At 38.3% G+C, this 17536-nt stretch overlaps 1 protein-coding gene across 2 annotated transcripts in view; it reads right to left on the bottom strand.

Annotated features, from left to right (window-relative positions):
* The window catches only part of LOC101745952 (phosphatidylinositol 3,4,5-trisphosphate 3-phosphatase and dual-specificity protein phosphatase PTEN), a 73235-nt gene extending 57262 nt beyond the window's left edge, over positions 1-15973 (bottom strand). The window contains exon 1 of one of the 2 annotated variants that reach the window (XM_012688860.4): positions 15320-15973. In XM_012688860.4, the coding sequence (XP_012544314.1) occupies positions 15320-15557 (238 nt within the window). In that variant the 5' untranslated portion in view covers positions 15558-15973. The remainder of the gene's footprint in view (positions 1-15319) is intronic. The other variant, XM_012688859.4, reaches the window with a different exon arrangement.
* Between the last annotated feature and the right edge of the window lie 1563 nt (positions 15974-17536).

The following is a 17536-nucleotide window of genomic DNA, read 5'->3' as shown; positions in this document are numbered from 1 at the left end:
AAAAAAAAACATTTCATTATTCGCTTAAATTACTTCCTTGACACAAAAGCGACAGTTTCAAAGTTTATCAGATAATAAACGTAAAATACAAACAAAGAAAATCATTAAACATCACTTCATAATCGTCTTTATAATCACAAATTTAACTGTCGCTACTTGACGTTTTAAAGCATAATCAGGTTCGTTTAGAGCTCATCTTAAATCTTATTTTACTACCGAGCAAGCAATAAAGTGTGCTCCTTATTAATCAGACGTGGTACCACTTTACTCTCGCTACACAAAAAACATCCCCGGGGGCGTGACAACGGCGACATAAAATTATGAATAAAATTTTCTTGAGCATCAAACCACGCCCGTTAAATGAACGAATGAGTTTTAAATTAACATTTTAATTAAGCAATTATATCAACACGTATCTACGTTGAGAATTGTAGTACTGAATTCATGTATTTTAGTATATAGAAAAAAAACTATTCAATGCCTCTTTCTCCTGTGTTCCTCAACCGATATTTCAGTTCCGTTTTGTTTTCTTACTTGTATAAAAATACAATAACAAACCAAAAGAGATAATGCAATAAACAAAATGAATGTGAATATTTTAGGTGTAGGTCAAACACTATTGTTAAAAGGGAATTGTGAAATTAAGAAGGGTTCAACGTTACGGGCTCTTGCACGCAGATAGATGATAGAAGATAATTTGAGAGCCACCGTCTATTCCGTCTCGAGCCGCAATGTAATCGCGATTCACTATGAAGCGTGGCGTAATCGTTATTCAAATGCAGTACAAGTTCGGCCTCTCTCAAGGTATAAATGCTATCTGGTTTTTAATAAATTCAAATACTTCAACTGTTCGTCGATGTTTAATTTCGATAGAAGCAGAATCGATTGGTACCGTAAAGTAATTAACTTTCACATATTCTAAAATTCAAATGGATGAAGTTAACTAGGAGCACATTCGATTGATTTATCTTTAAATCTCTCCGGGCAATTCCTTGCGTCCGTAGGCAAGTTTGTTGATTCTGGCTATTGTCCAGGGATTCAATGAATTAGTGCTCTCGTGCAATCACATTTTGATAAGTGCACTGTTTGCATCTGGATATTTCGGGAGCGCAGTATTTCCACATGTCGAAACTCTACCGTGCCGAACGGAGACGCACATCATCATGCGATCCTCTCGTTATTGGATGGATTATTGTTATCTGATAAATTAAGTCGTCGTGACCTAAGGGTTAAGACCTCCAGTGCATTCGTGTTGAGCGATGCACCGGTGTTCGAATCCCAGGCGGGTTCCACCAATTGATCTAATGAAATACGTACTTAACAAATGTTCACGATTGACTTTCACGGTGAAGGAATAACATCCGTGGGGCAGTCGTTGTATATACTATACTGAGACCTTAGAACGCATATCCCAAGGTGGGTGGCGACCTTGTAGATGTCTATGGACGCCCATCTATGCAATAAAAAAAATGAATTGAATTAAAAATGAATTAAGACCGATTTGTTTCTGCAGTTTTATTATAAGCGCGCAGGAGGTAGATGCATTTAATTTATGTAACCGCGTGTCAAGGACATCAAAGTGCATCATGTCAAATAGGAACAAAACACCCATTTTTTAACAAGATTTTAAGTTAGGAGGAAGCTCCACAACCTCGTTGCGCCGCGTCCGAGTGCGATGACGCTAGTTAATCACTTTGTCTTGTTGCTAAGCTTTCGACGGTGCATTTAGCATTCGCTTAGTATTCCCAACGAGTTGAAAAACAATCGCATTGTTTTTTTTTATATCATTATTATCGGTACATCGATTGCGGTTTTGCATCGTTCTTAGGTAGGCCATGCCCATATTGATCACGTGAAAACTGAGAGGCGTTTCACCTTAGTTTGTCATTCGCAATGTTAAGGACGAACCATTTGTGGATTTTTAGCATCAATCATTTAATATTTACCAATTCAAATGATATTATCTTACGTAAGAAAAAATGTCATTGAGGACGCTTCATCCTTTCACGACCCGACACTACTCGTACATTAGTGATACCGAATAGTCGTTAATTAGACCTTTGAATCAGAAACGAGCAAGAATCGCCTTTATGTTTATGCCCGCAGGCCGTGAATCAGCTCGTGTGACGCATATGATTGACCACGTGTGACCTACCGTGATATTGTAATTACGCAAATTACGCGGGCCGTCAATCCCACTGGCTGATCCGAGCGTACCGGCTATCAATTACAGGAAACTGTAATGATGACCATCAACGTCAGTTCGTCATCCTTCACGAGAAATATTTAACAATCATTATCGTCTCATTTTATTTTCACATTAAAACATTTAAACCGATTTGGCGACAAAAACCAGTCGAAACGACAGCGTTCAGGAAACATAAAATATACGTTGTCCAGTAAATAAAAGCATTTAGAAATTTTATATTATTGATATAAAAATTCGCACGGAATAAATAAACTATGAAAGTTAACTGTTTTTTAGTAATTTTCACAAATTAAAATGACGGCTCGTTTATGATAATTTACGAACACGTTTGCCGTGTTTAGTTAATGTTATTTTGTCGCTAGAGACCAGATTATAGACCCGATATAAATCATTTTTAAATAGAAACTTGACAAGAGCAAAGTTCGCCCACGCATCGTTAAAGATCACATTTCTAAAATAAATAAAAAATATGGTAAATATTGGCCCCTCGGATCGGTCGCCTAAAAAGTTAATTAAAAAGCACGTCTCGCAGCCCAGTTATGCAAATCAAGCATTGTTGCCATGCAATTTCGTTGCCACATCTTTGAGTTACGACCTTGGACGGAGTTAACGACTCTTTATACAGCGGGTCTGTTGACAGGCAATTTTAGTTTAGTGTAACGAAGCAAGTGAATGAAGACGTTGGTGTAGAGGATCAAAGGACCAAACAATGAGACATAGGACATACTCGTTTGTCTTTACTTTTTTTTTCTTTTCTTAGATGGGTGGACGAGCTCACAGCCCACCTTGTGTTAAGTGGTTACTGGAGCCCATAGACATCCACAACGGCTGCCCCACCCTTCAAATCGAAACGCATTACTGCTTCATACTTAGTTCTAATAAAGTTCCCTTTTTAGTGTTCTATTCATTCGATGAAAAGCCTTTGTTGTCAAGTCAGACGCTTCCTAGCTCGCCTTTTCATTATAATAATATGCTAAAAGGAAACAGTTTACATTTGGTACATTTAAATTGGCATGTCTTTATAAAAAAAACGTTAGAGCATCATTATAATAATTTTAATTTTGAATATTAAATTTCATACGTAAATATGAAAATCGAACATGGCGGCGCAGCCTTCCTTATCGAATTTAAAAAATAACTTCCTCCTTGATGGATAAATTAGCCTAAAAATATAGGTGAAAAAGTACACGCGGAAAGAGAAATCGGAAAAAATCTTCATGAACCCGAGTACAACTCTCGCATTCAACGCGTCTTTTATCTGACGTCTGCGGTCTATATTCGTTTCTCTTTAATTTGTTCAATATTCGATTTACTAAATTCGCAGTTAAAAAAATGAACTAGAGGTCCCGCAGTAGTCGAAATTCGACTATAATTAATTAGAATTGTAAGTTTGTACACTATTATGATTGTATTTTATACTTCTATAATCACAAATTTCGCCAAGGCTACACTATAAAAAATATTTATAAAGATATTTAATCTATTCTCAATTTGACCACAGACGTCAAGAACAAAAGTTTGACAATAAATATTATGCATGCGTGTGTGCGTCAAATACATGGTCAAATACATGTAGTGTGTGTAATGTTTTCTTTATTGATTTAATGAATCTTTTATGCATTATTTTAAAAAAATATTAGCATTGTGCACTTCTTCTCTATATTCTCTATAAGTGTAGAAAGTTTCATACTCCTCCGTCCGCGCAATTTTCGTAAAAAAGGATACAAAGTTTTTGCTTCACGTATTAATATATAGATACTAAAATGTATTTATAGTTTTTTAAAACATCTAAAACGAATCTGGAACGTAAGTTTGGTAGAAATCAAACGCTAACGGCAGACAGAAAGGTCATACGTTCGGTAATACGATACAACAATGGACCGCTTCGCTCACTGAGTATCCATCCCCGATTAGGAACCATTGTCTACCCATTAAGTATATCTAAGCATGGTCATAGTATGGGCTTAGCATGGGCCGGTGCCCAATTTTTTTTGCATCAAATCACGCCGCAACGTTGTTTTCGAGACGTGGACGCCATTTCAATTACGAACCGTTGGAACAATCGCTCGTACGCAGCCACTTTTTGTTCGCGAAGGTCTGTCAGCGCGGATTAGGTACGTTTTTCCAACTGCATATAAGCGAGGTCGTCGACCTACACGGACATATGCTGCAGACTTTTTTTTTTTTATATACGAATCTGCTTCACTGTTTGTCCGTTTAATAATAATTAACGCCTTTGTGAACTTACGGAGGCAACGTGCTAGCACAATTTGCATTTTATTCATCCAACAAAATGGCACTTGTATATTTTTCTTTTTTATGAATTACGACATTATGAAATGAAGCGACTCCTCAAACAGTCGTAATTCAATTGTGACAACTATTATATTTTTATGTTTGAATTAAAACACGGGTACCTACTTCGTCTACAGTTCATTGCACTTGCGATAAAAACACAGGACAATTATTACAATAATTTTTTATTTAAGCGCTATCACAATTCTTTTTCAACGCGAACATGTCCTTATGAACCTTGTTAGGTTTCAAGAGAGCTTCCCTTTCGGTTCTTAAACCACGTCTTGCATCCCACCATAGGGATGTTGGAGAACATCATGGTAAGCGCAAATATAATTAATATTAGTGCAAGTATGATTTTTAAGGTAATTTAACTGTGAAAAACACGACTCGTCCAATATTATTAGAACCGCTCTCTCTATATCGCGGTCAATTTAATAATCAATTTCACTTATTTGGTATTATGAAAAAAAAAACGCGTTATTATTTTAAAAAAAAAATACATAAAATTTTATTAGTATTTTATATTTCTTCACTAAATATGTAGCCGGGTAAGGTTGTAAAAATAATGTGTGTAAATTTTAAAATTTATTAAATTAAATAGCAACTGCCACACATACATACACGCTCGTAATTATTCGTTTTTAATTGTACGTAATTATGTATAGCCTTGGTTTCACTTCTACAATTTTAGGGTTCCATTATGAGGCGTGTTAAAGAAAAACCTGCACGCGGACTCTATAACCAATGATTAAGTACATAGAAAATCGAGTTTCATTTTCCTATATGATATTGTTCCCATAAAAAAAATGGTTGGGTTAAATCTCGGCTTACAATTGTCTATTATAAGCAAATCCCGATACAAATTCTTAGCAACACCGACACCTGCACTGAAATTTTTATTTCATCCCTTAAGCCTTGTTCGAACTAGGCGAGTATTTTAGTCGAGTACAGAGTAATTTAGTAGCTAAATGTGTCTGAGCACCAAAAGTTTAGTCGAGTAGGTTTGTAAATAATTTAGTCAAGTCAATCCATTTTGTTCTATTTTTTCGGGCGAGTAGCGAGTAGTTTAGCCACTAAATTACTCGATACTCGACTAAAATACTCGCCTAGTCCGAACAAGGCTTTAGTCACGTACGATGAGCCAACGCTCATTATTTTCGATCAACACACACCTTAACATATATAGATCTGTGAAACACATCTACCCAGCAAATTCCATAATTTATATAAACACTTGATATATAAACTTGGTATCTAATAGTTCTAACACAATTCAAACCTGGCTAACAACCATGTGACGAAATTAATATACAATTATAAGGAATCCCCTACAAAAAGGGTATAAAACCGGCGCGCAGCTCCGTCACCCGCGCATTTGTCGGTTGACATTCGTCGAGAGAACATCGTTCAAAGACTTTAAGTGTTAATTTAGGAAACACGAATTTTATAATAATGTTGAGGGTACAGTGCCTATAAATAGCAACGCCTTTGCTCGAAACATTCATTCAATCGGCGGCGTTCGTGAGAGAAGGTAGTCGTGGACATGGTGTGCGTGAGTCATTGTTTTAAGTCTCTGTAAACGTGTGCTAATTGTTATTTTTTTTAAATGGTTTTTCTTCTGATTCCTAATATCAGAAGTGGGATAAAGGACTCAAATAGCCCACAGTAGCGTAAAACTCTGAACTTTGTTTTGTTTTACAAAGACTGCTTACTTTGATGCTTTCATACTTTATTTGTTATTTTTCTTGTGTGATTGCAAATTTTAACAGTGATAATGAGACATACTGAAACTCCTAGTACACGGAGGCGACCGTCTCGAGATGATTCTCGTAATCGAAAACGATATTATGCTTTCGCGATCACAGAGATGATAGACAGAATCGCGATACGAACGATGCGCTCGCGCACGATAGAACCTGTCGCGACACGTTCTAACGATAAGGCGCACGCTGAACAGACCACGTGATATTCTACGGACAGTTACGACTCCCATGTCGAATATCGTTGGTTCGCAACAAGGTCGCGTAGAATCTAGTATCCCTGGTTCTGAGGCGTCTACCCTCGCCAGTGCTTTAATAGAACTTTAATAGTGATATGGGGCATAACGGGGCCCTCCGGTTAGAGCCGCGAACACTAATCTACTCACGATTTGATTTCATTTTTGGTGGAGGTCAGGTTAGGCAGAGTCCTTGTAGGTTTCAGGCATTAGTGGTCACCAGTGACGCGTAATATCAAACAAGTAGACGGGACTGTGTTGGCAAAATGGTCAATTAAACTTTTGAGATTACAGCTCATTCTGAACGCAAGACAACAGACATCCGCCCTGTAGCTTCTGGTAGAAAAGACGCCACCACACCTGTGGTGAGGACTCTAATTAATGATGTCACGACTGAGGTGTTTCCGAGCCGTGAAGTTCGTCGAGAACTAGGTCAAGGTAGAGCTTATCAATTGGTACCACGGAGTGTAAAGCGACATGATGCTCGCGTGGACGGGCACCGACGAGCAGCGTTTTTAATGTCGATAATCTTGTTTTGGTAATAACTCACAGTCTACATGAAATCTAGATCCGGCAATCCGTGGACCTTACTGAATGGTGAGGATGGTGCCTCACGGGCATTGTCGCCAGCTCGGGCCCCTCGATGGTTCCTGCGAAAGTAGCACGCAAGCGACGTGCCGGTGGCTGCGTAATATCGGTCGGCAGGTAAACTTGATTCCGGCATGCGTGGCCCGTATAAGGTTGTCGAAATTCTACCCAGTGGACGCTATACCCTACGGCTGCTCAGCGGCAGTTATGGCAAAACTACGCAAGCAGCTGCACAATATATGGTGTCGTGGCGGGGCGAGTGGACCCCTGAGACATGTGCTGCCTTCTTTGAGAGCAAGTAAAGTTAATGATGATCATTGTTCACAAATATACGTATTCCTATGGTGAACCTGAAGGGTGAGCTATAGATGATTGCTCTCTAGTGACGTATCCCTCACTCGTGTGATTAATTCTACACGGTGAGATGCCTCAATACAATCTGCCTAAGCTGGCGTATTGAGAAGCCTCGGCACGTTTGAGTATGGTCGGCGTGCCGGGAAGCTTCACACGTTTGAATACGCTCTGCGTGTGGAATGCACTCGTACGTTTTTAATACGATCTTCGTACGAGTGGGTCTGGGACCATTTTACGTATCCCTCACTCGTGTGATTAATTCTACACGGTGAGATGCCTCAATACAATCGGCCAAGGCTTGCGTATTGAGAAGCCTCGGCACGTTTGAGTATGGTCGGCGTGTCGGGAAGCTTCACACGTTTGAATAAACTCTGCGTGTGGAATGCACTCGTACGTTTTTAATACGATCTTCGTACGAGTGGGTCTGGGACAATTTTACGTATCCCTCACTCGTGTGATTAATTCTACACGGTGAGATGCCTCAGTACAATCGGCCAAGGCCTGCGTATTGAGAAGCCTCGGCACGTTTGAGTATGGTCGGCGTGCCGGGAAGCTTCACACGTTTGAATAACCTCTGCGTGTGGAATGCACTCGTACGTTTTTAATACGATCTTCGTACGAGTGGGTCTGGGACCATTTTACAGGGATCACTGGTAACCAAATGCAGAAGACACTTAACGAAGGGCGACGCACACTGGCCCTTGGATAATAACAGGAATATGCGCATTAAGAATGATTGTGCTACTGCGCGCACTGCTCCCGTGCCGCTGGCTGCGCGCGCTCGCCTGCTTCAGGCGTGCATACTGCGCGTGCTCATCTACTTCTGGCGTGCACACTGCACGTTATGCTCGCGAGCCGCCGACTTCACGGTGCCGTACGACTGGCAGTGACGCAGAGGGCGATTTCGCTCGATCTGCGGCCTGCTGCTTCACTCGTTGGGGACTATGATGCCTTTGGTCCACTAAGCCCGACGCAGGAAGTCACGAGTAAGGAGTAGTTAGTTTGCAGTCCTGCTGAGCTACATATGCGCTCTGCCTGCATTTTCAGGATTATCTATCAGGACGGTCGAGCGGGACGCCCGCCACACGTGGTGCAGACTCACATCGTGGAGCTCAGACTGGAGCTGGGACGGCTGCCCTGCTGAACTTTCGGGAGGCGCGGACCTAACAAGATCTTTCGCACGCTTCCGCATCATCGTTACGAGTGGACCCCAGTTATGTGGTCGAGGACGAACCACAGTCAGGAGAGGCCGAGTAAGGAATCCCCTACAAAAAGGGTATAAAACCGGCGCGCAGCTCCGTCACCCGCGCATTTGTCGGTTGACATTCGTCGAGAGAACATCGTTCAAAGACTTTAAGTGTTAATTTAGGAAACACGAATTTTATAATAATGTTGAGGGTACAGTGCCTATAAATAGCAACGCCTTTGCTCGAAACATTCATTCAATCGGCGGCGTTCGTGAGAGAAGGTAGTCGTGGACATGGTGTGCGTGAGTCATTGTTTTAAGTCTCTGTAAACGTGTGCTAATTGTTATTTTTTTTAAATGGTTTTTCTTCTGATTCCTAATAGTATAGTATCTTAGACGTTTCCGAATTGAATAAGTATGGGGATCATGTAGGATATCACATTACAGATAATGAGTTTTTATTATTATTATTTATGTTAAGTGTGTAATTTATAATAACATAAAAGATGTTACGATATGAAGGATACTTTACACCGTCATTCGAGAAATTATATTAATTTTTTTAATTTTTAAACGACCAAGATGAGTTTAAAGTAGGTTATTATATTTTTAACAAATTTAAATATAGTGAAAATGCAATATCACGTATAAAATTCATAATATATGCATAAAAAAGACTACACTACAATAATAATGTTAGTATAGAGTACGTTTTTTTCTTTACAAAGCATAAATTCTAGATAAACTCATGGATTCACAGCGTGACTATTCCCTGACTTGAGAAATGAGGTCTATGGTACCTACAACCATACTCTTTCTGGCGCGGAGCAGCCACGCGTTTCGGGCATAAATGAGAGATCAGCAGTTATACAATTCAATCAAGATTTCGACCTCAAGATGCATGGTATTCACGTTTATTGGCTGCGATAGGCACTTACCACCAAGACTCGTAGGTCGTGAATGTATCTGCCCATCATCATTATCCTGTCCTTCCCCCAGTCACCTGGGGTCGGCGCAACATGTTTTCTCCTTCCATACTCTTCTATCATATACCATTTCTTCGCTCACTTCCCTCTTACCCATATCGTCTTTCACGCAATCCATCCATTTCTTCTTAGGTTTACCTCTTCCTCTATATCCTTTTTTTTTTATTGCTTATATGCACACATGTGGGCTGTGAGTCCACAGACGAGCTCACAGCCCTCCTGGTGTTAAGTGGTTACTGGAGCCCATAGACATCTACAACATAAATGCGCCACACACCTAGAGATATAAGTTCTAAGGTCTCAGTATAGTTACAACGGCTGCCCCACCCTTCAAACCGAAACGCATTACTGCTTCACGGCAGAAACAGGCGGGGCGGTGGTACCCACCCGTGCGGACTCACAAGAGGTCCTACCACCAGTAAGTATCCTTCCACATTCATAGTTAACATTCTCTTACCAAGGTAAATTTCATTTCGTCTCATCACATGTCCAAGCTATCCCAAACGCGCACTTCTCAGCTTCTCTGTCACAGGTGCCACTTTCAGACTTCCTCTAACATATTCATTCCGTATTCTATCCATTCTCGTTACTCCACACATCAATCGCAGCATTCGCATCTCTGCTGCATGCAACCGCCTTTCATCTTTTCATCTAAAATAATTAATAAATTCTTGAGGTTAAAAATAATACAACAAGCAATAAAATACTGGTTTTACACTTGACCCCTTAAATTTTACAAGAAGGTCTTCCCATACGAAAATAAACGTCCAATGTCTATTGCATAACGAAAAGATAGTAAAATCATATAAATAATTATAAATTAAATTGAATTTCGTGTGGTATGTGATAATGACGAACCTTCAGATGGCGCCAACAAGGATGACGGCGTTTTGAACTAAGGTTTTTTTAATAGAACATAGACGGAATTCGGTCAAAGAACCTTACTTGAGTTACAAACTTTCCCGGGATTAATTAGAATATAACAGATTGCAATTTTGCCCTACCAGGGCTACCCATTTTTATGAACATAGAAGTAACCTCAAACTCAAACACGTTCCTTTTTAACGGAGATGAGTAGTAATATTTTTCATTGAGACATCGACCAAATCTCAAATGCCAGGTACCGCTACGTTTTTCTACACTTCCAATGACTGCTTGACGAGAATGATAAAATAACTTATATTTTCATAAACTACAGAACCACCTACTCTGACACACTGGATACTTAGCGTGTATGCGGTTTTTTTTTCCAAGCTTAAACGGGCAAGTTAAGTTTTAAATTAAGATTTGTTTAATAATCACACCTTTTGGATTCAATTGAGAGCAGCGCGCTGTCGCTACGTGAGCTAACGGTCGAAGGTCGCGGAACGAAGAGACTAATGAAACACGCTACGCTTTTCAAACATTTTCGTTTTGATAAATGATCGCTTGCGTTTTAATTCGTTAATAGGCACATGGGCAATGACGAGTATTATTAATATTTTAATTTAAAATTAGAATATACTATCTTAGTGGCCATTGTCGTATTAGGAGCCCGCAAGAGGAATTTCCAGCACCTTACTTATTTCTGTAAAAAAGCACTCATGCGTTCCAGTTTGAAGAGTGAGACAGCTATAGTGATTATTTTTTTCTCCCTATCTATTCGCTGGTAGCCTAAGAGGCTATGCCAGCTATCCCTGGATGGGTAGGTGAGCTAACAGGCTCAACCTGAGAGAATTTACTAACACTAGCCCTAGCAAGAGTAGTACTTCGCAGAATCTACCACCGGATCGGAATCGCGACCGACTGAGAAGATCCGGCGAGAAACTCAATGGGCTGTGTATAAAGTGAGACCTTGAGATCATGTCTCAAGGTGGGTGCAAGTATTCCCGTTGGGATATTTATGGACGTCGGTCCGCTGAACACGGAGTGGATCGTGAGCTTGTGTCCTTCGAGTGCAATAGTAAAAATTATTAACATTCGTATCAGACACCATGCTTTGGCTCGTGTCAATCGTATATGAAGTTCTAGCAGACAAAAGAAACAGAAGACAAGCAAAAGCATCCATTTCTAAAATACAACAATATTGTTAACAAGGTTGAGTTTGAATTAATTTATTTCACTGTGGCTTTTTATGTATTTCAACTATACAAAATGGTGTGAATCTCTTCTAATATTACTTGAACGTAACAAAAATCTACAACTACATCTTACACAGATAGTAATAAGGTATCAAAAATTAGGCACATGGCAACGAAACTTATTGAATTATCGCTTATTGAATCGCGAATAGTCGTAACTCCGAACACGTAGTAATCCAAAAATGCATAACAAATGCTAAAAGAACAGCTAAACATTTTAACACTTCTACGAGATATTTAAAAAAGAATGCAATACCTATCGCAAAGCTATAAAAATGTATGTATTGCAATCGCACTGATAATAAATAGCTGATATAAAACCTATTTTAGCTATGTGCGAACGGGTCAACGACCTCAGTGACCACTGATATTCACCGCTGCATGTGAAAATTATATACGTACGTACAGTGCGACGAAGTTTTTTTTTCATCTTTCTTTGTTAATAGCAATTAATTATCCGCGAGCGCCTCGTCTTCAGAATTATTGTCTTAGAGTACAAAAATTCAAAAAGCCTACGTAGCTATACTTAAACGGAATTTGATAATGAGCAATTAATATTATGCGGACGAATTTCAAATTGTGGGTTTTTTTTTTAAAGGCTAATCGTTAATTTCTGCAATGGTTTTACGTATAAGCGGATGTCAATGAAGTGAATAGGGCAGTGAAGCTATTTATTAATCGTAAGTAAATTTAATGATTCCAGTTAATTACTATTTTTAGGACGCATGTGCATACTTCTTAATTTAAGTTGTCTTGTTTGTAACAATAAACATTAACCTATGTTATGACTATGCAATTTTTTTTTATTGCTTGGATGAGTGGACGAGCTCACGGTTCACCTGGTGTTAAGTGGTTACTGGAGCCCATGGACATCTACAACGTAAATGCGCCACCCACCTTGAGATATAAGTTCTAAGATCTCAGTATAGTTACAACGGCTACACCCACCCTTCAAACCGAAACGCATTACTGCTTCACGGCAGAAATAGGCAGGGCGGTGGTACCTACCCGCGCGGACTCACAAGAGGTCCTACCACCAGTAAATTGCTTCTAAAATCTTATTAGCATCAACATTATTGGTTGGTTATCAAACGCTATCCGCAGTGTACCATCCTGTATAGTTCCGCCGCGAGGTGACCACGCGTTTTAACGCGACTTAATTTTTCAAAGTTGATCTTGTCTTTAGACTTTGTTAGAGAACAGAATAGGTCGTCCATGAGCTGGTCTGGCCAATCTACACTAATAAATAAAGAAGGAAAACTTCGTTCTGCAGTTTCAAACACCTTTACTTATAAAGATATTCAATATCAAGTCCGAATTCTGCGAATTTCAAGAGATAATTTTTCAAATTAAAGTCATAACTTTGATCATCCGTTTGTTCACCTTAATAAAAATAAAAAAGACAAGTAACTCGCACGAATCCATATGAAAATGTTTTTGCATAAAATAGATCCGACCTTGTGCTTCTGATATCGAGAATTATTATTCAGACTAATATTAAATATATTTTGTCATTATTTTTTATATTTCGTTAGATATGATTTGCCTATACAAAACACGTTCCCAAAACATTGGCTTTTTACCTATAGGTTACCTATACCTTTATGTGTCTGTTAAGATGTTTATAGGGTGGTGGGTGAAAGACGAAATCACCGCGTACCTAGTGTCAAGTGGTCACCAATGAACATAGGCTTGAGGCATGTGGTAAAGTCCTGAATGGATAATCCAAATATTTTAAAATTAACTATATTATGCAAGTTGTTAATTGATTCATTTAATCAACATTAATATTGTTTTATTCTCTATCAAACTGGATCGCACATTTATTGTGCGCCACCTGGCGTACGCTAATGGTACTATTATAGAAACTCACCATGAACCTTGCCATGAGCTACAAAAGTAACTACAAAATTTCAGTTCACAAACAAAGATATCAACAGATTTTCTCTAATTACAATTAAATTATATCTTAAATCATAATTTCTGATATTATTATAATATAGATATTTATTTTGTTTAAATAAAAAATATTAAGATCACCAGTTCCGCAGGGATGAAATAGGGTTTTCTGTATAGATACAGAATAGGAAATTCTGTACCTACAAAGACAGTTCTTCTACTACTGTTTTCTACAAACACTCGACGTGGCATGTAATACTCTTACGGGATTAAAGATTCCAACTTTAGATAAAGTTATAAAGTATGTCCATGGGCAGGTGTAGCTGTTTGCCAATCTATGGCATCAGCTAATTTGTTGGTCTGTGTACTGATTACAGACACGGCCGCCATACCACCAACCATACCAGACATAATCTACTATAATGCAAATTAAAAAAAATCCATATCCATCATATATTTTTAACTGTTCATGAAGTTTAATTTGTAATTTTTATTCATATTTATTTTCAAATAAGTTTTGTTTAAATGTTTTTCTTTTTTCTAAATTTTAATCTACTCACAGTCATTTTTTTTTAATAAAATTCTCAGCATACTGTCGATAGTGTAGTTCTTTAAAGTACACTACCACACTATATGTACACACATATTTTGAATATCTTCAAAATAAAAGCCTTTAAATTGCCCTATATTTTTATTACATTAATAAAGGTAATTCAAAGCTTTCATTATCATATTACATTAATGTGTATGAATAATTAATACACAAACACTATAACCAGGTATTCCATGACGCACAATCTATCTTGCCCACACATGTCAAAGCAATGCATTAAGATGCAACAGTCCACTTTTAAACCTGCCATTAGTATGCAAATGTGCAAATGTGCTTCAAAAGCATAATTAGTGTAAACATTGCTTTATTCTCACACATTGATACATAACAATGTTATGTGTACGAACACATGGTTAAATACTAGTACTCATATAAAGTAATTGCATATGGTCATAGCAAATCTACTGTCTTCATTACATGAAACTTAGATACACATTTCTAACAGAGCACACTCCACTATCTGATAGTTACTATGTAAACAGTTGGAGTAATCATATAGAACATAATACCTATGTATAAGTTATAGGTTATGTTGGTTGTTGCCATGCCAGATTTTAACAGTTTTGAACAAAAACATTTCTGGTTCGTTTATTATTTGTTTTTCGCACAATTTTAAATATTATTGTGTTATTTTGGAAAAAAATTACAAGGCCAAGATTCATGATCGGCGAATGAGTACTCTTATAGGTGTAAGCTCGAGGCCTTGTAACCTAAGACTATTCAAATAGCTTTTCAAGACACACTCCTACATAATTTAATGTAAATGTATTTTTTTACAAATGCCCTTCTCTTCTATAACCTGAAACATCGTTACATTATCGGGAGAATTTACGGATGTGTTTTTATAGGTTATAATGAGTGCCCTTGAGAGAGCCGAGAGGAACATCACATATCGAAGTAAATTGGATTGTTTCACTTATGACATGACTAAAAGATATATGAAATAAATGAAATAATTTTAGAAGCTTAAACTTCAGTTTCGGAACGGAAAGTACTCACCTTCAACTGAGGCTAGCACACAGAACTCCAACGTAACATTAACTTTTACAGACACTACACAAAAAGGATACAGGCTAAGTCCAGGTTGAATCCGTGCTTGGTGTAGCGTATCCTGCGCTTGCTGACCATATTCTTTATCGGGTTGGTCATCTTGATATTTGACATGGAGTTTGCCATGGCTGTAAAGCGATTCACTGGCCTGGGCAGCAGCTCCGCCGCCGCGCCCTTAGCGGGCCCAACCACTCCCGGCACCGACCGCTTTTCTGGGATCTTCCGCTCTCGGCGCCGGCAGCTCACGCAAACACCCATAAAACGAGTCGAGGTGCTTGGAGCGTGCCCCTCTCATCGGGCCGGCGGCGGAGCGCGAGCGGTGCCCCCGGGCGAGCCCGCGCTCGCCATCCGCGCCCCGCGAGGACCTCCACGCCGCCGCCGGATTGAAGCACCACCACGGAATCGCACTCTACGCACTATATCACCATAGCTCCTAGCCCGTGCGACGACGCTTTTTCTTTTTGATTTATATAAAAATTATCTAGCGCGAATGGCGTCCATCCTGCGATTGCACTGCACTAGAACACGGTCGAGGCGAAACAACTGCACGAGAAATTAAGATGGTTCTGCTGACGGCAGACATCTATATAGCATCTCTTTCATTCGTTCACGTTGTGTATATGTACGACCGAGATGCCACACAACCTTATTTTCTGGTAGTGGTTTCCTAGCTAGCAAAGCTCTTTGTTCCAAAAAGTTTTTGTTTTGTGTCCCAAGGTGACGCTAGTTCTACGTTGGAAACAAGCGCCGAATTCAAATTCTAGCTAATACTCAATGTTTGTAATTTTAATATACATTTTTTATTTTAAAATTTCTTATAATTTTTCATCATGGTTTGGGTTTTTCAGCATTCATTATCAGCATTTACGAAGAAAAAATTTATCTTTGATCTTCTAATTTATAGATGGCGCTTTAACCGATTTCTTATCTGTGATACTTAGCGGGAGAATTTAAATATGCTGATGGTAATATTCGATTTGTAATATCTATGTCATTATTAATTATGTAGTAAATTACGCACTGCGTGTTAATTTACTGTTTGAAGTATACGCCTACTTCAAGTACCTTCGTGTGAGTTTAACAATTAAACACGAAACACAAATCTTTCGTCTTATTTTTTATCATGTATGTACATTACTTACCAGCGATATTCCTATTGAAAATGAAAATAACACTTTACACTATTAAAAAATAGGTATATTTAAATACCTTCCTTTTTAAGTCATCGCAAATGGTTCGCGGTATATACCATTTTCGATGTTTCACTGAGATTTTCACCGTTTCACTGACAAACCACAAGTTGCGCTAATCAAATAGCACGAATAAGTTAGAAGAAATGCGTAAGAAATACAAAATTATTAAAAAACGATTTCATATTACATAGCAAGATAAAAATTGTATCAAGTGATAAAACAGTACCTCTTTCTTAGAAATCGTACCCAGCTCTGGGAACATTGTAATATGAATCGGTCTCCGCGTTTATGAATATAACGTGCAATGTGCAATTCTTATTAGCGTTTGAAAAATATAAGCAGATAAGTACATTTATCATGTTAGTTATAACTTGTGTTTGTTAACACGATACTATATTACTATTTTAGTTATTTATTTTCTATTCTCGTACTATTAACACAATGGATTATTATTGCGAGAGATAGAGATAAGTGTAGGTATAACTAATAAATTCAGTTCATAAGTTCAGCCATAAGTTCTGTTGCAGATGAAAATGCATTTTATTTAATGAAGTATTGTAATATTATTCTTATGTAATATTATTATCAAAGTCTCCGTAAAAAAAAAAAAAAATTCTATTCAAAATCGTCACCTTTGGCTTTTTTAAAGGCCTTTAATCTGTTTGGCTACGAATCTATGCATTTACGTACTGTTTCCAAAGGTAAATTTCGGCACTGCTTGCTCCAAAGATTTTTTAAGATACTCAATGTCGCCGTGTCTTTTAGAGCAGGCCATGTGCTCTAAAACTGACCATAATTTTAAGTCTAAAGGGTTGAGGTCTGGGATAAATGAAGGCCAGTCTTCAGCTCTTATAAATTCCGGAACGTTGCTTTCAAGCCAGACTAGTTATTTCTATTGAGGAGGCTTTTATCGAAAGACAAGCTGGGGAAAAGCACCAATCGTTATTAAGACCTAATGACAACTAAGGAAAATGAACCATTTTAAACTCAGCAATAAATGCTCCTTTTATTTTGTTGTATATAATATTACTTACCTAGTATATT

This window comes from Bombyx mori, chromosome 3, assembly GCF_030269925.1.
Source record: "Bombyx mori chromosome 3, ASM3026992v2".
Taxonomy (NCBI): domain Eukaryota; kingdom Metazoa; phylum Arthropoda; class Insecta; order Lepidoptera; family Bombycidae; genus Bombyx; species Bombyx mori.
Note: the sequence above shows the minus strand (reverse complement) of the source record. Positions and strands in the feature narration are given on the sequence as shown.